The sequence below is a fragment of the Myotis nattereri genome (genome assembly GCF_964212035.1).
Source record: "Myotis nattereri genome assembly, chromosome: 17".
Taxonomy (NCBI): domain Eukaryota; kingdom Metazoa; phylum Chordata; class Mammalia; order Chiroptera; family Vespertilionidae; genus Myotis; species Myotis nattereri.
Genome location: NC_138092.1, coordinates 7031854 through 7056729, shown reverse-complemented (window position 1 = coordinate 7056729; position 24876 = coordinate 7031854). Strand labels below are relative to the sequence as shown.

The 24876-nt window shown below is 39.7% G+C and overlaps 1 protein-coding gene across 4 annotated transcripts in view; it reads right to left on the bottom strand.

Moving 5' to 3' along the window:
• The window catches only part of PCMTD1 (protein-L-isoaspartate (D-aspartate) O-methyltransferase domain containing 1), a 47179-nt gene that overhangs the window by 20590 nt on the left and 1713 nt on the right, over window positions 1–24876 (bottom strand). Inside the window, exons 2-3 of one of the 4 annotated variants that reach the window (XM_081110876.1) lie at window positions 9078–9510; window positions 1411–1513 (exon numbers count right to left, since the gene is read on the bottom strand). In XM_081110876.1, coding sequence (XP_080967002.1) covers window positions 1411–1513; window positions 9078–9384 — 410 coding nt within the window. In that variant the 5' untranslated portion in view covers window positions 9385–9510. Of the gene's footprint in view, window positions 1–1410; window positions 1514–9077; window positions 9511–24876 lie in introns of those variants that run through there. The other 3 variants (XM_081110878.1, XM_081110879.1, XM_081110877.1) reach the window with 3 other exon arrangements.

Here is a 24876-nt window from a genome sequence, read left to right as displayed (position 1 = left end):
TTGGAAACAATATATGAACCAACACGGTAAGCACTTGAAAAATAATTCAAAATATGAATTACATGTTCATTTATAAAGGGAAGCATAAATAACCTAAAGGATGGCATTCAGCAAGTTGATGCAGAAATTTCAAGTGGCTTGCTCAAAGCCATTGAACTAATTATAGAACAAAATAAATTCTGAGCACTTTCAAATTCTCCCAAGCTTGCCCGACTGAGGTCTTTAATAATAGTTACAACCACATCTAAGTAGACACAAAACCTCCCCTATTTTACTGCAGAATATCAGTTTCCTGTTCTTCAACCAATCAAGTGCCTCTTGCCAGAGGACAGATAAAAAGTGGCAATGGCAAAGGGGAATGGAAGACAAGGACAAGCGTCTGCGGGAGGAGAGGCAGAGAAAGGACAAGAGAGAGAAGTATACTCCAGCAGACATGCACAGGCCTTCTTGGCTTCCTTTTTGGCACCGTTCCCCAGCCTAAACCCTAGAAAAAAGCTCTCAGCTCTGATTCAGACTCCTCCAAGTTTCTCACCTCCAGGGTCATGGTCAGGGCCTAGAGGGAAGTGAGGAAGGCTTACTCCCAACAAGCCGAGTTGGAACTCTGAGCGGTTTTGCATGAAAACTTAGTTGTATACAATGACTAAGTTGCAAGCTTGTGATTTCTATCCTTTTAAATGTTCTTTGAAAATATGACTGGTTGAGAAAAATAAATGCCCTCCAAATTTTACGTAATTTCAGAGTTCATACTTTAGCATAAGAAGCCCTTGGTCCATGGTGTTATCATTACTGAATGTTAGAAATATTATGCACCAAACAGACTTCCCTGTCGGCTGAAGAACAAAAGACTGCAGTAATTTTTCAAAGGGGAAGTACGAGTTCAAAACAATGGTTTTATAAACAAATTTCTCAAACACTATCCTATCACAAAATAGATCAATGTATTTCTATCATAATTTCGTCTAGATATATTACAAAGTAACTGAATATTTTTAAGAAAGTCCCTTGTATGCTAACAGGTACCATCCTGGTGTGACAGCTGAAGAGGGCAGAACTACTAAATTACTATCCCCAAAGTATAAAACCAGTTCCAGGAAAGCATTCTAACCAAGCATCTCTGTATTTTCAGAAAAGGGACTTGCATTATGTTTAATGAATGATAAGTGACAGAAGCATAAGATTAAAAAATAAGTTTTTTTCATTTATAGATAACTTACTATAGATTTACAAAGAATCAAAGTTTATATCACAGAATAATTTTTATGTTAATTTATTTTCTCATTTTATACCACATTGACTTTTGCTGCATTCAATTGGAACAATTTAGGGTCAATGAATACTATTGAGGAACAGACATGTCACATATCTATTGAGAAGTGCTATAAAACCAAAACTATATATATAAATACTTACTTATCAAAGCTATCACTATTTTTGATGAAGCTCTCCAGTTTTTCCTTGGCATATTCCACCACATCTGAATGAAGCTCAATCCCATGATTTATTCCAAAAGGACCTGCAATCGTAGCAGCACTTTTATTTAAAAAATAATAAGTCATTATTACAGAGCTTAATTTTTGCTCATTTATCACAGGAACATTTTAAAGAGGGCTTGAAATATGTCAATATCTGCTAGCCACAGATTTAAAAAGCTACATGGAAATCTCAGAATTTGTACTGTTTTAATTAAAAAATAAAAACAAAAATAATGCTTATTTGTCAAGACAATACTGACAAATAAACAGTCACATACCATATGAAGTTTTAAGTTCTTTTATCGTTGGTTAAAAATGTAGTAATTCTAAAATCTCAAAACCATGGGCTTTTAGATACTATGAAAATATCTCACAGGATCCCACCACTACCCAGTGACTGCTAACTTCAAGGGCTAAGACCACATTCTATGTCTTCTGGAGCTCCCATTGTCTCTAGCCGAATATGGCCATCAGTCAACTTTTTACAGAGCTGATTTTACTCTCCTGTTCCACACTTCATACTTCTCACTTGGTAGATCTTTTTACAGAAAGCCAAGGATGAGTAACATTCCAGGAATGAGGACAATGGGAGAGCTTCCTCAGCCGCTGAAGATTCTGGGATGACTCCTTTCCCCACCCTGGTTACCTGCTTACTTGACAGTGTGACTTAACTGGATTCACATTTCATAGGCTACTGTTACTGCGCATGCTACCTGCCCCCCACCCCCACACCACAAATCCATCCAGTTATACTATTTATTTTCAAATTTCTGAAATTGAGCCAACCAGGTTTTCTACTCTACATTTGTTATTTAGTTTAGAGATTGGACTCCTAGGAGAAAGTGTATAGCTTGTGCTTGTGCTTGTGTATGTGCTATTTATTTTTTCTATCTTATCTGGACGTATGTACTGTACCTTATATCTATCATAGGAACTACTTAACTGTATGTGCACCCTACTGACTGTCATTAAAAATACTATATTGGAATTTTAAAATAACCACAAAAATCAGTCACCAATTATCATGCTTGAATGTTTAGAAGGCACATAAAAATGATTTGTGATCTAGAAACTACCTAAACTATAAAAATTAAACCAAAATGTTCATAAGCTATCTTAAAACCAAAATCAGATAAAGATAATGCTTTAACCTACAATATTTCTATCATATTGCATTTGATTATTTAAAAAAAAAAGATCTGCCTGGCCAGCGTGGCTCACTGGTTGAGCATCAACCCATGAACCAGGTCAGGTTCAAGTCCTGGTCAGGGCGCATAGCCAGGTTTCAGGCTCCATCCCCAGTAGGGGGTATGCAGGAGGCAGCTGATCAATGATTCTCTTTCATTATTGATATTTCTAGCTCTCTTTCCCTCCCCCTCTCCCTTACTCTCTGAAATCAATAAAAAATATATTTTTTAAAAGAGTCAAAGAAAAAAGTAAAAGATTTAAAAATAAACAACATAATTCTAATAGAAAGGTACAAGCTGCCAATAGAAAAAAATGAAACTGTATCCAAAGAAGTGTTAACACTTTCTAATATTATCTAAGAGATGGAGTGTAAACATGACTTTGTAGTCAATAAATTTCAATGCTATTCTGTATTTGTTAATGTGAGATTTTTTTCTATGAAATAATAGATGCTTAATTTCTGTAATACACATTTTACAAAATGAAACTTGTAACAGTTGACCACTATCTTTAATGGCTAAATATTAAAGAGAAAATAGAAACATAACACAAGTAAAAGCTTACTAAGACAAATATACTTATTAGAAAAATCTAGGTATCATATATGTTGGAAATGATTTTTAAGGCTGGCAATAGACCATTTATTAAGAGCAATAACAAATATGGTATAATACCAATATAATAAAATCTAGTGACTGTTTTTCTTTTATAGTAGTTGGACCTAATCTAACTCATTTATCACCTACCAGTTAGTCAATAATCAAAGCTTATACATAAAGGTCAATAATTATTAGGTATAGGTATGAAGTGTTCATCTACATTTCTTATTTACATACATATTGACCCCATACAATACACAATGCCCCAGTTTCCCCCTACTCCAAGTACCCTAAAAGGCTGTATGAGTGTGATGTGCATGGTAGACATCTTCATGAGGAAGGCCAAAGAAATCTGAGAGCTCTGTTTGACATTTGAATGCAGTCATCAGTACCTTCAGAATTGTCAAGCTAATTTACAGAACACGGCCATAAGCAAAAAGTACTTCATAATACATAACTAGCAGAGCTCTAAAGATGAACTAATTCAAGGTCCACCATTTCAATTGAGGACTCAAATCTAAACACTGTGGGTGGTGAGAAAGTGAATTTAAGGGCAGATGTCTAGTGTCCAACCTTGGTTCCTCCTCTTAACAGTTGCATAATCTGAGATCAGTCACTTGCTATTTGAAGTCTTTCCTACAGTATAAAATGGGCCCCTAAGAAAGCATGTAAATTATGTAAAAGTGCTTCATATACTATACAGTACAAGATGGGTACAAATCGTTAGGACTTAACATGTGTGCCCTTCTCCTTGTATACAGAACTGGTTAGTTGTGGAAGCAAAACCATAACTGACATATGGTTCTCAACCCTGATTTCATATTAGAACTAGAGGCCAGTGCACAAATTCGTGCACGGGTGGGATGCCTTGCCCTGGTTGTCAATCAGTGCCTATCAGGGACTGTATCGGCTAGTCCCGATTGGGGCCGGGGATCGGGGCTGATGGGGGCTGGCCATCCGGGGAAAAGGGACCACGGGAGGTTGGCTGTGGGAGTGCACTGACCACCAGGGGGCAGCTCCTGTGTTGAGCGTCTGCCCCCTGGTGGTCAGTGTGCATCATAGCAACCAGTGACCGGTCATTTGGTCATAACGGTCGCTTAGGCTTTTATACTAGTATATAGATATAAGTGCTATTTTTATTACACTTGAATCTTAGAAATGATTACACAAAATCTGAATGTGTTCAAGAGTCAGAGATGGACTCAAACCCTTATGTAAACTAAATGTCTAAAATATTGAAATATCGTCCTAGCCAGTTTGGCTCAGTGGATAGAGCGTGGGCCTATGGACTAAAGGGTCCTGGGTCCAATTCCGGTCAAGGGCACATACCTTGGTTGCAAGATCCTCCCTACCCGAGCCCTGGTCAGGGCTCGTGCAGGATGCAACCAATCGATGTGTTTCTCTCACATTGATGTTTCTCTCTCTGTCTTTCCCTCTCTCTTCCACTCTCCCTAAAAATCAATGAAAAAAATACCCTTGGGTGAGGATTAACCAAAAAATAAAACAAAAATGTTGAAATATCAACGAAAGACCATATATTGTATGATACCATTTATAAGAAATGTACAGAAACTTGGTGAATGAGTGTTTGTCAGGGGCTGGGGTAGGGATAGGAATAGATGCAACTGGAAATTGGGGGTCTTCTTTGGGGCAATGGAAGTGTTCTCAAATTTGATTATAGTAATGCTTGCACAACTCTGCAAATTTACTAAAGCTCACTGAATTGAGTGGGGCTAAAAGGAAAGTGAAAAGACATGAGTATCTGAGGTCTCTGCCCTGAGGTTAAGAGAAAGAGTATAGAGACCAACCATGATGGCAACATACAGCTTAACTAATTAGCTGTTTTGGACAATACAGCAGTTGTTGGTATTTACATATGTTGGCAATAAGTTTCCTGTTAAGCACACAAGCTTATGAAGTGTTTCACCTTTAGGAACTAGCATAGAGCTAAGGCAGTGAAATACACAGTGTTGGAAAGATTCAGTCTCTCCACACTCATTCCTATTAACTCAGCAACTACCAAGCTGATGAACCTTGATATTATAGCGAAACCCTAAGCAAAAAGGATCAGTATAGAGAAGAACCATACCTGCCCGAATCAGAAAGATTATCAGACTAACTTGCCATCACAGTTCTGATATTTAACTCAACTCTGGGAAGCAGAGGATTTGGGAAGCTTCTTTTCTTGTACCCTATTTTGCAATGGGGTTCCCTAAGTATGATAAGATAATACTGGGAGAATAAATTAAATACAAGAATCTTTGTGAAATTCCTTAGTTCTAGGAAGACTCTTCATGAGAAGAGAATGGAAACAAGAAGAATTTATCTTCAATTTGAAACTCAACAAGCTGTCAAAATGAGATGATCTGGGGCAAATATGAATTTATGAATAACTGCTTTAAATGAACTTTAATCACAAGAAATTTCCTTAAGATAAACCTAAGTTTCCCACACTGAATAACAAAAGCTCTCTCAAGATGATAACCCAACCTTTACAGGTGTGTTTCTGGAGTGCTAATGGAAATTCCTCAAGGAATATCGTCTTATCTGTATGATCAAAGCACAGACGCCCTGCTCTCCCTTCCTCAGCCTGGATTCCTCTAGATTACAGAGTAAGCCCTCAGATAAGAACCACTTCCAATGGTGAGCACCTGTCATCCGCATCTTGTGACTGGGAGAGAAACATGGCTGAGAGCCATGGTGTTACAGCTCCTTAATAAGGAGAGAACTCCTGTTAATAAGGTCACTGTGAAGCAAGAGAGCCACAGCTGATTCACCATACTCAGATAATTACGGGAAGCATACAACATCCTTTTTTGGGTCTAGTTCTAAGTGATTTTTATGGATGAATCCTCCCTTCCTTGACTTAAATGCTCACAAAATACAAACCAAAAAAGGGAGACGGTTTTAAAAAAAATAAAACTTCCTCAAAAGTTGGATAGATCTAATATTTATTAGCTGTAATCATAGTTTTACAGACTCTATTCTTTCTTCCTTTCCTTCTTTAAAATGTTTTTATTTTATCTTTCTTGCAAAATAAATTATTTCCCATCAAAAAGAGAGGAACTATATCTTGGTCTTAACTGTGCAGGATCACACACAGTAAATCTTAGATTATCTAGGCCAGCCGTGGGCAAACTACGGCCGGTTTGAAATGAATAAAACTAAAAAAAAAAAAGAAGACCGTACCCTTTTATGTAATGATGTTTACTTTGAATTTATATTAGTTCACACAAACATTCCATCCATGCTTTTGTTCCGGCCCTCCGGTCCAGTTTAAGAACCCATTGTGGCCCTCGAGTCAAAAAGTTTGCCCACCCCTGATTCTAGTAACTATAGTCATACATGTAACTAAAGACTCTTGACTCCCTGGAGACTTGTAACAGGAGGAAAACATCTAGTGCATTGTGGCTCATTTACACAAGGGCCTGTTTCCCCACACTGGTCTCTAGTATGGGTTAAAAGACATTCAGATACAATGAAGTGTGAGGTTACCCTACAAATGCATCTGGACAGAGGTATCTAATCTCTTGGGAGACTGGGACTAAGAAATGGAGTTTAAGAGGGCCACCTCCCTGCTAGCAGGGTTACTAAATACTACCCTCTCCCCGCAGCCAGGCCTTTGGCTAGATCAGTGGTTCTCAACCTTCTGGCCCTTTAAATACAGTTCCTTATGTTGTGGTGACCCCCAACCATAAAATTATTTTCGTTGCTACTTCATCACTGTAATGTTGCTACTGTTATGAATCATAATGTAAATATCTGATATGCAGGATGGTCTTAGGCGACCCCTGTGAAAGGGTCATTCGACTGCCAAAGGGGTCACGACCCACAGGTTGAGAACCGCTGGGCTAGACTGACCTTCAGCAGGAACCAGTCAACAGGGTTGGAGAAGTGGAAGACAGGATAACAGGTGCTCTGAGGCTGGCAAGACATGGTATGAGGCCTGGACTCCAGTCTAAAGTTGCCAGAACTAGTCAAGAAATGCACTAACTCAAAGGTAACTTTTGAAAAGAAACTCTACCTGCACTCCCCACTAACCTGCTTTGGTTTGGAGACTGTCTCGAAGCCTAGAGATTCCTTTGTCGAAGAGGCACTAGTGATACAAGTGATAGATGTGTGAGGTTCCCAACCTGCAGAGAAACTCCTGTCCCAGGGCAGCCGGAGAACCAAATACACATGTAAGCTGCTAAATTTCTGTCTTGGTAAAACTTCATTATTTGCTACATTTTTGAGGAATTATTATTTATCAAAAACTCAATTGTGGGAGGAAAATGCCCTATTTTTTTTTTTTTAATGAAATAGATTGTAGGTTCCATGATTAAGAAACGAAGGCTCTAGCCAGTGTGTAGGAAAGGAAAATTTCAGGACTAAAAATGCCTTAAATGTCATATGTGACCACACAACTTATTGCTCAAAATGGGATACTTTGGGAAAGAAAAGAACATTATTGATGATGCTAGAACCACAGGGATGAACAAGGACTGTCCCAGCATACTGGGACCTAGTTACCCTAGCAGGGGTGGGAAACTTTTTTCCGCGCAGGGCCATTTGGATTATTTATATCATTATTCATGGGCCATACAAAATTTTCAACTTAAAAATCAGCCTGCTATATTTTGTCAAACATTTAATTAACTCACCCCTGATGCCTTGGCAGGGCCAGACCAAATGATTTCAAGGGCCTTACAGGGCCCATGGCCAGGTGTTCCCTACCCCTGCTAGAGTATAATCAGAGCTTCTATATTTAAAAATCTTTCAATGATTCCCCATCACTTTAGAGCAAATTTTAAACCAGTCTTATCCCTATTACTTGGGCATACAGTATACCTCAACTACAGCACATATCCTATTGGATGAGAAGCGCTGGTTTTGTCCCTCCCCCGCCCCTCCAACGCCCCCCACCCCCACCAGTCTGTGAATTCAAGGGCAAGAGGCTATGTTATGGGCCTTCATGCTCCACCTAATTCTTGCCACCCAGCAGCACTCAGTAAATACTAAGTGGCTCAGCAAAATTCATGGTGGTTCATTCTCCATCCAACATCATAATGTCCTTACAGATTTTCTTCTAGACACGCTTTTCCACCACATTCCATATTTTCCATCTGTCACTTCCTAGCTAAGCGACTTTAGGCAAGATATTTAACGTCTGTGCTTCAGTTTAACTCTCCTATACACATGGAAATCAATGCCTCACCCTCGTAGTAAGCACCCAATAAACTTCTCCCAGACAGAGCTATCTGTCCCTTTTGATCACTGCTCTATACTCATACCAGAAATAACACCTGGCAGAACAGGCCATTACTTAAGGTATGCTGAAACCTTAACGGCATGTACTTCTCTCTTCTGTGGTTTATTTCCAATCCTTTGCTTTGCCCGCCAGTGCCACATCCTCTGTACCCACATACTCCTGTATCTTTAAAAAAAAGACCTGGCACCATTCCCTTTAAAATGGGACATTGATAACTATCAAACTCTATGCCCGCAGTCAGAACACCTTACCTGAAATAAATTACATTATACTCCTCAGTCTCCTGCCTACCAACTGTTCAGTGTTAAGTACAGACAATGACCGGGGGATGGAAAACAATCCCAAGAGCTCTTGAAGTCTAGGACTAAATGCAGAAGCTACTCTTAGAGTCAAGGCTGAGACTACGAAAAGATGACTATTACTTTGTGCTTCCACTGAAGGAAGATAACTACTTGAAGTATTCCAACATATACTGTATACAAACAAAGTTACAAACCCCGAAAATCATAAACAGTAATACAAACTTAGCTTACTTTTTAAAAAAGAACTTTACAAAAATAAAATTACCTAAAATTAAGCCCACCATTGTACTTAAATATCCGGTTCCACTTCCCAGGTTAAGAAAAGACAATCCTGGTTGAAGTTTCAATGCTTCCATAACTTCAGAATAAATGCAAGGTGCTGACAAGTGTATGTTCCCGTGCTTCCAGGCTAAGTCTTTGTAAGCATTGTCTCTGTAGCCTTCCAAATAGTAATCTCCGCGATCAATTGCTCTGAAGGCTTGCTCCACTCTTTCAGTGCGGATATACTGAGCTTCTTTTAAGTTATCAATTAAGTCATCGTTATCTTCCCCAGCACTCACTGCTCCTCCCATGATAGTATTCAAATCAAATCATAAATTTTAGAATGTAATAAAATTAGCAGAAATGGCTTCCAATAATGTGCAGTACAGTTTGTTTTCCTCTTAATATTGCACTTGATTTCCAAAAATAAATTAATCCTGAAAGGGAATAAAAATAAACAGATTTAAATTAATGCTCAAAAGGAAAGTAAGTCCAGTTTATTAAATATGTAATCATTATAACTATCATTTCTCAAGGACATATTCTATTCCAGGTATAGTGTAAAGCTCCTTAAATACATTCATGTACTTATTCTTACAACTACAAAAGGTAGTTTAAGTATGACCTCATCTGAACAGATGGGAAGTTTGGAACACAGCAAAGTTAAGTCACCTCATCCTATGAGACCTAATACGCTAGCCACCAGTCACATGTGGCTACCTAGACCTAAATTAATTAAAGTTAAATGCAATTTAAATTCAGGCAGTCATATGAACCACATTTGAAGTGCTTAATAGCTACATGTGGCCAGTAGCTGCCATAGTAGACAGTGCTGCTCTTTATGGAGACACTGCTGGGCACAGTCCCAGGTCTTTCAGACTCCAGAAACCACGCTTTTACTCACCAGCCCATGCGGCCTCCTTTAGAGGACTAGTCTAATATGCATGGACTACTTGATTAATTTAAAATCCTAAACTTAAAAATCTGCTAACAATTCCCAAATATACCACATAAATTCATAATGATAACACAAAGGATAATATAGTACTCAAACACGACTTACAAACTGTATAAACAAAAAATGATCCACATTTTTATTTTTTAAAAAAATATATTTTATTGATTTTTTTTTTTTTACAGAGAGGAAGGGAGAGGGATAGAGAGTTAGAAATATCGATGAGAAACATCGATCAGCTGCCTCCTGCACACCCCCTACTGGGGATGTGCCCGCAACCAAGGTACATGCCCTTGACCAGAATCGAACCAGGAACCCTTGAGTCCACAGGCCAATGCTCTATCCACTGAGCCAAACCGGTTTCGGCTGATCCACATTTTTAAAGTGTGTATGTACGTGTATAAAAAAGTGTTTTGTCTAGTAAATGTTGTCATGATAAATAAGATAATAAATTTTATTAACAACCTTAATAGTTTAAGCACTAGTACATTTTATATGCACACACACACACACACACACACAATGAACTTGTTTAATAAGTAAAACTCAGTATCTTTGAGTGAAAGACAGCTGCATCTTGATAAACTAAAACTGTCAATACATATTACTGAATACACAATTTAAGCTTCATTCAACTATAGTTGATAACTACAGTCATGTATCAATTTCTGAACTAATAAACCAGGAGAGAGGGGAGTGAGAAATGAAATACCCATGGCCAAAGACAAGAGTCACGTCAGCCAACTGTGGCAAAGCCAACCCTGACTCTCGGCTTGAGAGAAGAAAAGCAATCAGTTCTCGAACTTCGTCAGGATCCTCAGCCCCTGGTACAGGCGCTCCAAGCCTCCTGGGGAGCCTCCTTACCAGAGCCTGCCCATGTCTGCCTGTGGCCTCCCTTGTCTTTTATGATCTCCTGAACTTTCTGAGTAGGGGAAATGCTGTGAATTCGCATCACGTTCCTATTTAACTTATTCTGACTCACACAAACTTGGCTGACTTCAATGCCCCCAAAAATCAAAGAAAGAAATCATTTTAAAAGTACAAGGGCTTACAGCCCCATTCTCCTCCATGAGCGTTATTTCATGGCATACAGTGCAATGGGAGGCGCCAATCTGCTGTTCCTTCAAGGGGTCTTTTGTAACTCAAGCATATCAAGTCACTGAGTGCCATTCTGGCAGTTAAAGATTTTTTTACCGTCAGGGCCTCTAAGCATTAACTTTTCCATCTGGTACTCAGAGAATGAATGTCTTCCCAAGATGAAAGAAAAAGCGGCTACAATAGATTGATTCCTGTCCGTCTCCAGTGTGGCACGTGCCTGAGATTTTATAAGGATTTTATAATTCTGACTACGCACAAACATTAAACAAATGGCTCTACTGGAAATGCCATAATTTTACTAGTTTTCTTTTTTTTTTTTTTTTTAATCCTCCCTCTAGGATCTGGGATATGATTCTAGAGCAGGGGTGGGCAAACTTTTTGACTCGAGGGCCACAATGGGTTCTTAAACTGGACCGGAGGGCCGGAACAAAAGCATGGATGGAGTGCTTGTGTGAACTAATATAAATTCAAAGTAAACATCATTACATAAAAGGGTATGGTCTTTTTTTTTTTTTTTTTTTTTTAGTTTTATTCATTTCAAACCGGCCGGATCTGGCCCGCGGGCCATAGTTTGCCCACGGCTGTTCTAGAAAGAGATGAAGGGCGAGGGAGGGAGGAAGAGAGAGAAACATCGATGCGAAAAACGTCGATTGGCTGCTTCTGCACACACCCCAACTGAGGGTCAAACCCACAACCTGGGCTTGTGCCCTGACCTTGGGAATCGAACCCTCGACCCTTTGGGACATGGGATGATGCTCCAACCAATTGAGCCACACTGGCCAGGGCCATCATTTACTAGTTTGAAAAGTATCCACCTTGTTTGGTTCTAGGGCTAAAGAATGATCCGATCTTTCTCAGGTTCTACTGAACTCCTGAACGCTAATCTATCCAAAATTATCACAGAAAAACAAAAAACACTGACTTTACAATACAGAGGCTCACACTCTTGGTGAGAAAGGCAAGAGGAAGAATAAAGCAAACAAGAACTACTACCATTTGCTGACAGATATTGTACTAAGCCTATAAGGAAGAAACTCACATGCCCATTTTCAAGTGAGAAACCATCTGTAAAGGTATGGAGTGCTACGCTACAACGCATGTGACCATTGCTACAGGAGCCCAGAGAAACCCAAAGCAGAAACCGAATCCAGGAATCAAGGAAAGCTTCCTTCAAGGCATGATTCGTGTAATACTTTTAAAGGATTAATAAAATGATGGGCTGAGGAAGCAACTGGTATTTAAAGCAAGAGAGCAGATGGTATTTCTGAGAAATTATAAGCATTTGGGTACTATTCAGCACCTTAAGACCTTTCTCCTATGGGCAAGTGGTATTTTTTTTGGGGGACGGGGCTGGACCCTTTCTAGAGTCTGATTATATTATATCCCCTCTCTCTATTAAAAGATAAGCAAATCAGAAGTTTTGCATATACTTTCAGAACGCTCCTGAGTTCTTAGAGATCCATGAGTCTACTCTAATTTAAGAGCATCTACTATGGGCAACAGAGCGTGGTCAGTCAGATGTTAATAAAGGAGGGAATTACATTTCCATTGCAGAAAGCGCAGTGTCATCTGGGTTTCAAACCTACTACAACAGACCTGAGACCAGGCACTCAGAAGGCTGGAAAAGAAAATCACCTTGTCAACGAAGAGCAGTGCCAAACGGTGAAACCAGTTTTCCGGGACTTCTTTCTCGCTAGCCCGGTAGGAAAGACAAACAGACCTGCACAGAAAGCCGTAAGGATATGCAGGAGGGAGGCGGTCGATCAGGAAAGGCTTCCTGGAACAGGAGGTACAATCAGCTACAATGCATGTTTCTTTAAAACAAATTTGCTCATGCCCTGGCTGGTTTGGCTCAGTGGATAGAGTGTCGGCCTGTGGACTGAAGGGTCCAGGTTCGATTCTGGTCAAGGGCATGTACCTTGGTTGTGGGCACATCCCCAGTAGGGGGTGTGCAGGAGGTAGCTGATCGATGTTTCTCTCTCATTGATGTTTCTGACTCTCTATCCCTCTCCCTTCCTCTCTGTAAAAAACCAATAAAACATATTTTTAAAAAAACTTGCTCACGTATTTAGTATATAGGATAATGATGTGGAGATAATGAGGAAGTTGTGGTGGCTTACAATACATGTTCATGTGTTGGAAGTGAGAGGAAGGTATAAGCTTCCACTATTAAAGAGATACCTTAGCCTAAAAATTATGTATGTATAGGTAGACAGGTAGATAGAAGATAGATATGGCAATTAGATGCTGGTACAGTACCAGTGATCGGAGAAGCTGTAAATGCAGACGGGAAAAAAAAGCTAAGACATTGTCCCTGAATTAAAACAGACTAATAAAGGCTATATCCAGTTTCAGATTTTAAAATTTTGATAAAAATGATACCCATAGGCAAACTATTCCAGGTCCTAAATCTCATACGAGAAAGATGAGCCCTAGGGTTTAAGGCTGTGCAGGAGTGCAAATCCCAGGGAAGATTAGCTGTGCTAAGTTTCATTAGGATTGCTACTGTTTTAGCTGCTAAACTGGTTACACACTTGCACAGGTTTGGAGCATAAGTCCCAAGGCAGTTTTCCTCACAAGCCCTAAAGTTCTGCAAAACATTCGTTGTTTTCAGATGTTACAGTCAAAAAACCCAGTCCTTGACCTCTTTTATTTTAGGAGGCCTCAGAGACCCTAGGCCACATCTGGAGAACAGTTAGCATGAAGAATTACAAAATAGGATGAGTACAGCCGTGGTAGAATTGTACAAGGCTGTTAAGGGGTACCAAACCCACACATGTGGGAGGTGGGAGGTGGGAGTGGGAATGAAAGGACTGAAAGACTTTTCTAGAGAAAACGAAGCCTTGGTAATTACAGAGGAAGTGTTCAAGGACATAGAAAGGCATGGAGGCAAGAGGAAATATGCCCATTCAAGACCCTACAAATAGGACTGTAGAGTTGAAGCGCAGAGACCGAAAGCAGTGGTTGCGAGGCCGAAAGATTGAAGCGGAGGAGCCAGGTAAGCTCACAGCCTCACACACACTGAACTTGGACTTCAACCTGCAGAAAACAGGAGCCAGGGAAGGCTTTTAGAGAATGAGAGGCACAATGTATGACTAATCTTAAAATAAGATGTTAACAAAAGTCAAAACTGAAAAATGAAGGGAATATAATTATAAGACATTATTTAATCTGGGGTTGGGGGGGGGTTACATAGTCATAATCCTGAAAAAGCAATTGCTTTACATCCGAATGGCCATTTAACCACACTGGGAGGAAAAGAGAGGACGGCCCTGGCCTGGTGGCCCCTTTGGTTGGAGCTTCCTCGTGGTACCTACGATCCATGCTTCTCACTGATGTGGATGTTTCTCTCTCTTTCCCTCCCTCCCTCTCTAAAATCAGTTTTTACAAACATATCCTCAGGTGAGGATAAAAAATAAAATAGAGGAAAGGTAAATAAAGGGAACGGGAGTTAACACCTCATCTATGAAAACAGAAAGTAAATGTTATCTAAAATTAATGAATAAAGAAACACAGTAGAAGCATCTTAGCAATGTGGAGGTACCTTCTCTATGAAATAGCTATATTTTGTTATATGTTATTATACTTTGTCTTCAAGGCTTGACTTTCTAAACTGTGTACATGTATTATTTGGACAAAACATACAAGTAAGGGTAAAAATAAAGGGAAAATATGCATATGTATATGTATATGTATATGTACGTGTATGTGTATTTGCATACATAAACACCAGAAGAAGTACAATAAAGACACATGAAGAATAATTTCCTAAGGAATAAAAATACATTTAGTAACAAATAAAATAGTCTATAGTAGAAAAATCAAGAAACAAGAGATAATTTACACTATGAAGCTTCAATGATATGTCATTTTACCATACATGTTATTCCTAAAAATTACATGGAAATTATAAATTAATTACATTCATAATATTCACTAATTTGATTATTAAAGTAGTATGTACATGTGCAGGAAATTTGAAAACCAAGTAAAATAAATAAAAATTATTCATAATCCTGGCATTCAAAGCCACTGTTAACTTTCCAAGCATGTACTGGTATGTGCCTGTTTTTTTTCTTCCACAATATGGGTATTATCTATAATAATAAAAGCATAATATGCTAATTAGACTAGATGTCCTTCCGGACAGAGCCAGCGGCTGGAGGGCAGCCCGGGTCCCAGGTGCCTGCCTGGTGGCCATAGGGAAGACCGGGTCCTGGGTGCCTGCTGGCGGCCATAGGGAAGCCGGCATCCCGGGTGCCGAAGGGTGGACCCAGGTCCCGGGTGCCAGAGGGAAGCCGGTGCAGGCAGCCAGGGGAAAGAAGGCCTACTCTTGCATGAATTTTGTGCATCGGGCCTCTAGTACTATATATATTATTTCAGACTTTCACTTTATATGCATCCCTTCATGCCATCAAAAATTCTTCCAAAATCCAGAAGTATGATATCCTACCATAGAGGCACACCAGGATAGTGTAACCGGTCCCCTAATGCTGTACACAGGGAGTTTGAATTGATATATAATCAATGTACACAAGGAGTTTGCAAGTTAAAATCTAGAGTAAATATTTTGACAATTCAACAATTGTGAAAATGATTTCATTTTTCTGTGAAACTAAAGCAAACAATTATTTTAAAAACCATCACAGCATTTAGGTCATGGAAGTGTTTGCCATTTGCGAATTCTGCGATAATGCTATCTCCGTTACAGAAAAGTACCAAAAACAAGCCAAGAGACCAAGGTCTAGCTTTGCTTCCACTGATAACTTTGCTGTATGGCCCTGGGCAACTCTCCCGACTGTCATTTCCAACCCTGGAAAATGAAGAGGCTAAATTCTGATTCCATGGGTTCCTCAGAGCTCTGATTTCCCTCTTATTTCAGCATCAGTCACACTCTCATTTGAATACAGCTGAGTTTGTTATCTAGGAATAGCCTGTTGGCATTTCTGTTACTTCTGCCAAATTTTTTTCTGCCACACTCCTGCCATTTTCTCTAACAGAAAAGAAAAAAGTGTTAGGGGTGTTAAGTCCTGCATTAAGCAATAAAAGCAAAATGAATAATCTGAGGAAAACAAGAAAAGGTAAAGCCAGAACAAGAAAAAGGGTCAGAATAGAATAAAGGACAAAAGCTTAAGCAGTTATGTCTGAGAAGGAAGTTGTCATATTTACTCATAGAACACAATTTCATGGCTTGGCATTTTCTCTCTTGTATGTGTTTGGAATGGAATGACACACAAAAGGCATATTCACATAAGCTCACTTGGAATGATGTGAAGTGTTCCAAAAACTGCTTGCTACTCTCTGAAAATCAGATGTGTGGATTTAGAGTATTCTTTTAAGGGAAGAATTACTGAAGGGCCAGTTCAATCTGACACTCTCTTTCCAGCAGCTTCAGGAGGTTTTGTAGGAGGTTAAAGACAAGTCAAAGGAGGTGGGAAGCCAACAGATGGCAGACAGATGTCCCAGAGTAGAAGAACAGAATAAATGCCGACTTACTTTCCTTCCCTCCTAGCAACCAGTGGCAAGCAGCCCACTGCTCCTTGCTGCTCCTTTCTCCTTAAAGGTGAGGACAAAGCTCCCCCGCGTTGAGGGAGAGACTAGGGCCCCCAGGAGAACGCACCATGTGAGGGCATGGCCACAGGGCTTTCTTCCTCATCCTTCAATGGCCTTGTCATGGGAGTCAGGGAGAACCAAGGCTGCAATGGATGCAAAGGCAACTACTGAGGGGAACATTTTCCTCAATGACGACAAACAGATTTGATGAAACAGAAATACAGTTGACATGTGAACCACCCAGGGGTGAGGGGGCTGACCCCCACCCCACTGGCTCCACAGTCAAAAATCCACATAGAACTTTGACTTCCCCCCAAATTAACTACTGATAGTTTACTGTTGACCAGACGCCTTACCAGTAACAATCAACACATATGTTGTATGCTATGTGTATTATATATAGTACTCTTATAATAAAGTAAGCCTGAGAAAAGAAGTGTTATTAAAAAATCATAAGGAAGAGAAAGTACATTGATAATACTGTATTTACTGGAAAAAAAAACACCACACAACTGCATATAAGTGGACCATTCACTTCAAACCTGTTTTGTTCAAGCGTCATCTGTATAGAGTAACGAAAGAAAAGGAAAGAATGGGCTAAGCTAAGGTTCACTACTCACATGCCAACAGCTGCCAAGACTGACCTCCAGTCAAGATGGCAGCATAGGTAAGGATATCTGAATCCTCCCAACACATCAAAATTACAGCTAAACGGCAGAACCACCTTCATGCAGAGCTGCCGGAAATCGAGTTGAACAGAAGTCCTACAACGAGGGATGAACAGAAGCTGCACGGAGATGGTAGGAGGGACAGAAATGTTGAACAGGCTGGTCGAACACCATGTGGTGGATAAAAATCAAGAGGGTTGCCATGGCCGGTTTGGCTCAGTGGATGGAGCGTCGGCCTGCGGATTCAGGGGTCCCGGGTTCGATTCGGTCGGGGGCATGTGCCTTGGTTGCGGGCACATCCCCAGTGTGGGGTGTGCAGGAGGCGGCTGATCGGTGTTTCTCTCTCATCGATGTTTCTGGCTCTCTGTCCCTCTCCCTTCCTCTCTGTGAAAATCAAGAGAGTATTTTAGGGGGGAAAAAATCAAGAGGGTTATCTCAGCTGTGGAGACGTCCAGCCCCACACCAGGCCCCCAGACCAGGGTTCCAGTGTCAGGAAGAGAAGTCCCATAACTCCTGGCGGTAGTAACAAGTGGGGACTGAGGATGAAGGAGGCAGAGGAGCTGCTGGAGTCCAGGCAGTTTGTCGTAAAGGGTCCCTGCATGAACTTACTCAGACTCACTCTAGTGCTCAGGCAGCAGCCTGAAAGGCATCAGAGACATATGGGGAGAAACTCAATTGTCCAGCATCAGGGCGAGAGCTAGAGAGCAGCCTCCCCAAGTCAGAAGTGTTGGCAGAGACCACTGCTCCTTTGATGAGCCTTCCCCCGCCCTGAGCTGGCAGGCGGGTACCATATCTGAGACTCCATCAACCTGACTCATCCTATCTGTCCTGCAGCACCCAACTTTCAGGCCTACCCAAGCTGTTTTCAGTGTGTTTTCCACAAAGGGTGTGTCTTGGCTCACGCTTCAGGTTTTCCTAAAATCTCTCCAACACAGAGCATCTGGCCTGTGTGCCCCACACCTCTCACTAAGTGGCCCCAGGCCTGGCACCAGTGGCAGCCTGCCTTGGTTCACAGCGTGGCCTCTCCTGGGCACTTCCAAGCCAGCCAGCACAAGCAGCAGGCATCTGCAGATCACTCTGTAGCTTATGCCAGGGGGTCCAGGGAAGAACAAAGTCAGCCCCTCCTGGGAGACCCCAGAGCCAGCATACCCGGTGAACAACTTCGAACCATGTCAAACCACCACCCAACCACCCCCACAAGTGATACCCTCGAAGGGTGAACTCAGTGGGCACCAGAGTCCTGGTGAAGTATGTATGTCCTTGCCTCAAGCGCCCAGATTGGGAGATTGGGGAGGAGCTACTACATCAGGACACTCTACCAAGCCTTCGAGATGTAGCAGCTCTACCTGGTACAGAGAAACAAACACAGGGAGGCTGCCAGAATGTGAAGACAAAGAAACATGTCATAAATGAAAGAACAGAACAAAACTCCAAAAAAAGAACTAAACAAAATAGAGACAAGCAATCTCCTAGAAGCAAAGTTCAAAATACTGGTTACAAAAATGTTAAATGAACTTAGTGAGAACTTCAACAGCATAAAAAAGGACATGGAAACCATAAAAGAGAACCAGTCAGAAATGAAGGATACACTAACTGAAATGAAGACTACAGTACAGGGACTAAACAGTAGAGTAGATAAAGCTGAGACTCAAATCAGTGATTTGGAATGTAAGGAAGCAAAAACCACCCAATCTGACAGTAAAAAGAAACAGGAATCCAAAAAAATGAGGGTAGTGTAAGGAGCACCTGAACAACTTCAAACTTGCCAACATTCTCATCATGGAGGTGCTGGAAGGAGGAGAGAGCGAGCAAGAAATTGAAAACCTATTTGAGAAAATGACAGAAAACTTCCCCAACTTGGTGAAGGAAATAGACATATAAGTCTAGGAAGTGCAGAGAGTCCCAAACAAAATGAACCCAAAGAGATACATCATAAATAAAATGCAAAAAGTTAGACAGAGAGAGAATCTTAAAAGCAACAAGAGAAAAGCAGTTAGTTACCTACAAGGGAGCTCACATAAGATTGTCAGCTGATTTCTCAACAGAAATTTTGCAGGCCAGAAGGGAGGGGCAAAAATATTCCAAGTGATGAAAAGCAAGGACCTACAACCAAGATTACTCTACCCAGCTAAGCTATCACTTAGAATTGGGGGTCAGATAAAGAGCTAAAGGAGTTTATCACCACCAAACCAGTATTACAGGAAATGTTACAGGGTCTTAAGAAGAAAGATAGAAAACGAGTAGCCTGGCCGGTATTGCTCAGTGGTGGAGTGTCAACCTATGAACCAGGAGGTCAAGGTTTAATTCCTGATCAGGGTACAGGCCCAAGTTTTGGGCTTGATCCCCAAGAGGAGTGTGAGGGAGGCAGCCAATCAATGATCCTCTCTCATCATTGATGTTTCCATCTCTCTCTCCCTCACCCTTCCTCTCTGAAGTCAATACAAATATATTAAGAAAATATGAACAGTAAAATGGCAATAAATACATATCTATCAATAATTGAATCTAAAAAACAAAATAAAGAGATAAGCTGCATAAAACAAAATACCTAGTTAAATTATCAGTCTTAATTATTCAAAGTATTTTAATATCAACTCATATAATTTCATAATTACCCTGGTATTTACACAGGACAGGTGGTATTTTCTGCCCCATACAAATGAAGAGAAAAAAAAAGACCGAGAAAGAGTAAATTACTTGTTCTAGATTTCTCATATAACACAGAGCTATTGTAAACTTATTCACAGATCTTCTGTCATGCACTATAACTAATATTCACATTATCAGAAATAAGAAACCATAAGAACTAGAATTGTAATTCTGATACCTGAGAAATGCATGACTGCGTACACATTGATACTATAGTTTCATTCGTTTATGAGGACAAATAATTATCCTTATTTTTACTCATGAGCCAGAGAAAGTTTAAGAAGTCCTTAAACATGAACTTTTATCATAAGATCATCATAATAATGTACAAGCTCTAAAGTGCTAGGAGGCTTACCTTAAGTTTACAGGATTAATCTGTCACTAGTGGTTCCTTGAGTCAATAAATATCATTTGGAGAAAACAGTCCAAATTCAATAACCAAAATGTCTGTGAAAGCTTTTTAAATTATAGCTTAGCACCACCCTCCAGGCCGCACTTAACTTCTGCATGATAGGCCTGGCAAGGATCAGGACACAGGCACATTGAGGAGAGAATTTCAATGGACAGCTTCAGTTCACATAAATAGTCTTTGTTCAAGGAAACTAGCCTCTTAAATGGTTAGTGTATTTTCAGACAAATGTCTAAAAATTACTTTGAATTTGGTTAAAATGAATTCATAGAACTAAAGGTCTTTAATAACATAAGGAATTACTTCATGTTAACTAGATTGCTCTTCAAATTATAGTCAAACTGTGTAAGTAAAATTACATTTACTAAGAGTACATTATTTTTTTATTGTTGCTAATCCTCACCGGAGGATATTTTTCCCATTGGTTTTTAGAGAGTGGAAGGGAAGGAGGAGGGAAAGAGAGAAACATTAATGTAAGAGAGATACATTGACTGGTTGCCTCCCACATTCATCTGACTGAGGCTAGGGATTAAACCTGCAACCCAGGTAAAATTTTGGTCAGAAGTCAATAGGATTTATATCAATAGAAATATAATTTTACTTTATTCATTGGCTATTCTTAGAAGGATCATTTGTAGAAAGAATATTAGTAAGTCTGTATAAGCAACCAAAAGTGAATTAAAGGTGCTCAGAAATGAGTCAGTGCAAGTAAACTAGTGTAAAAAATATCTAAACTATGTGGGTCTAGGCAACATATATGGTACCAGCATAAAAAGAAATGGCATATCTATCAAATATCAAAAAACACTCAAATCCCACATATAGAACAGACTGACTGAAAAATGACTAAGGAAAGATATCATATACTACTTAAAAAAGCACAACTTGGTAAACCTGAAATGACTTTGCTAGGAGTAACCTGATAGACGAGGTACAGAACCTAAGTAGCTGCTACACTTGAAATAATACTCTTATTCATAGCACCTAGTCTGAAGGAATCAGAGAGCATTCCTATCTACCCCTGTATCACATCATCACCTTTTCCTTATTCCATGGAATTCTGACATTTAACATCCTTAATGTCTATTAATTTTGTTCATGTATAAAAGTATGAAAGGATTCACACCACAGTTAAAAAACCACTACCCAAGCAACCTATGAGGGATAGATATGGATGGGGGAGGTTTGCTGAAGGAAGAAATTGCTTAGCTTTATTTGTTGTTGTTTTTAAATTATTTTTTATTGATTTTAGAGAGAGGAAGGGAAGGAGTGGAAGAGAGGCAGAGAGAGGAAGGGGGTTGGGGGGAGAGATTCGCCCTGTGGAGGAATCAAACCCACCACCTTTTGGTGTATGGGAGGATGCTCCACCCAACTGAGCCACATCAGCCAGAGCTATTTCATAGTTTTAATAATATCTTTGAACATACAATATTACAAAAATTAACCACAGAAAATATATTACATCATAGGTCATAACATTTCAGTCTAGATACATAAGGATCTTAGTTCATCCCCTGAACAGATTTCCTATGTTAAATATACTAATATGGGCCACAGTCCCAGGGACCAGTTCCCAGATAGCCAGTATCCTTTCTAAGCACAGAACTTCTAAACACATGCAGGTCTGACCCTTGCTCAGAGCAGACAACAGGTCACATGAGATACTACCAACCACAGGGCCATCCAACTACTCTTCCAATTTCAACTGCCAACTAGGATTCTAGCATCTTCCATTATAATCATGCAGTTAGCATTCCAAAAAAAAAACAAAACAAAAAAAAACACCAAAATGTCTCCTCCATCACATCACCAAGATATGCAACATTCCCAATTCCTAACAGCGAGGATTATATTTTTATTTAATAAAGCAAGGATTAAGTGGTAAACTATAATAGAACATAGGATGCAAAAATAGATATAATAGAAATATATAATTGTAGCCTCTGTATGGTAACTATTAACTCTGATAGATTCAAATAAGTCCAAAATTTCACATGGATTTTCTTTTTAAATGTTTTTATTGATTTTAGAGAGGGAAGAAGGGAGTGGGATAGAGATAGAAACATGGATGAGAGATAAAGGTCATGGACTGGCTACTTTGTATATAACCCCTACTGAGCCCACAACCTGGGCATGCGCCCTGACCAGCGATCGAACCAGGAACTTCTTGGTTCATGGGTCAAGGCTCAACCACTGAGCCACACCGGCTGAGCCACATGAATCTTTAGCTGACCATACTGTTGGAGCTTCCTGATATTGCAAAAAGGAATAAAATGACACTGCAGTATAGGCACAGTTTTATTCTTTCATATCCACATAAGCACATAAGAAACTGTGAGAGCAGAGCTTGTAAGAGTATTGTTACTGAATTATTAACCCCCAACAGGACTCAGCTAACATAGCAACAATTAGCTTATTTTTCAGTATGTCAAAGTTCAAAGATCTATAATGTTAAATTCTCAAATTCCTTGGCATTCGGGCACACATTTGACTCTTACTGATGACCCACTCTTTGAAGAACCATCCTCTCTTTTGGGTATTTTGAGAGCCAATTCTGATTTTTCTCCCCTGTATTTCAGCTTCTCTTTCACCTTAACCAATTTCTCCCTAAAAAGAGAACTATTCAAGAAACAAGTCCTTTGTGAACTATCACAATAGCTGTTTAAACAGCACTTGGATTTTAAACTCTAGATCAGACCTGATGCTTCTTTGGCTACTCATGATTATATGTCCCCAAAAGGATTTTGAGGCTAAAGTGGAAAATAAACTTTTTATTTCTTCCCGTCATCCTTAAAATCTCTTATTAATTTCTGAAAATATACTTACACAGCATTGGTTTCCTCGCCCTCCAATAGCCAAGTCAATAAATCTTGAAATATTCTAAAGACAGCTCTCTGGTATCTGAAACATTTTTGTGTCCCACAAATACAAAACCCACTCAGATCCAGTGGTAAGCTTTCCAGGAGACAAAGCATGGCAGATACGCCATTTAGATGTGAATCCAATTACCATCCTTAATAATTGCCAAGAATAAAAGCTCAAATATTTTCCTGTATGTGCATTTTTTTCTCAAGTACATGTTATACCGATCATATTTTATTGAACTGCGGTATTTGCCATCTTTAAACTACACAGTTGTCACACCAGCTGGAAAACTGGAACAATATACCATAATACTATGACACATACTCTGATGTTTGTCATGATGCATTTTTAAGAGACATTAAAATACCAAAAATAGCCCTAACCGATTTGGCTCAGTGGATAGAGCACCAGCCTGTGGACTGAAGGGTCCCAGGTTCGATTCCGGTCAAGGGCATGTACCTTGGTTGCGGGCACATCCCCAGTGGGGAGTGAGTGTGCAGGAGGCAGCTGATCCATGTTTCTCTCTCACCGATGTTTCTAACTCTCTATCCCTCTCCCTTCCTCTCTGTAAAAAAAAAAAAAAAAAATCAATAAAATATTTTTAAAAATACCAAAAATAAAATAAGTACATTTTAATATTTGTAGGGCCCTTTTTGTTTTGTTTTCATCGGAGTAGTTCACACTTTACCAAGAGTGCAATTGGGCCCATAAAATTAATGCTAAATGCAATGAGATTACCCGCCCAAATAGTCAGGAACAAAAGCACCTGTACAAGGTACAATTTGCCATCATATCCAAATTTGCCAGGGCATCAAGCAGTGACTAAAGTAACACAACCTGCCTTCATCTTGGTTAATGACATCAGCTCAAGGAATTTAATATTTAAAAAATACACCACCAGAAACCTCATCTAAAAAGATAATTTTAATTTCACACTATCCTTTGGATTATTTTTTCAATGAATATTATTATATTCATGTGTCTTTTTTGTAAAAAACAGTTATGACCAAATAAAGGAGAAGGAAACTTTGTAAGGTACTCTTCATTCATGGGAAGCAGCTGGCAGAAAGGAAAATATAGGTTCTTCGATGCAGCCACCACTACTGAAAAGGCAACGGCATGGAACCCTGAGCAGTTTAATCTCTGAGCCTGTTTATTTATCTAATGTGGAGAATACCACCTGTTTTTGTGGAAAATTATAAAGGAAGAAGGTATTACCAGCAACAGTATCTAAAATGTCATGGATATTTTTGGTTTCTTTTAAAAACAGTTCCCCAAATAATCAAATGCTACCCAAATGAGCCTAAGAGTTCAGGCTAGAACCAGACTGTTCTTTGCGATCATCTTCCTCAGTTCTATGTTCTCTCTGAAAGCTAGCACCAAGATGAACACAGTACATTTTTAATAAACACACAACTCCGTGATTACGTCAGGAAAGTCTCCAGCTCTTTTGCACGTAGAAATACAAAATGTAATAGGGAGTTCCTAGCTTTCTGCCTGTTTAATAGTAAGCAGTGTAGTTATCATCCTCCCCTGCGGCTTACTCCCTACTATCAAAATATGTAACCCCTGGGTGTTTTCTGAGTTTTCTGTTTCGGTTTAACCT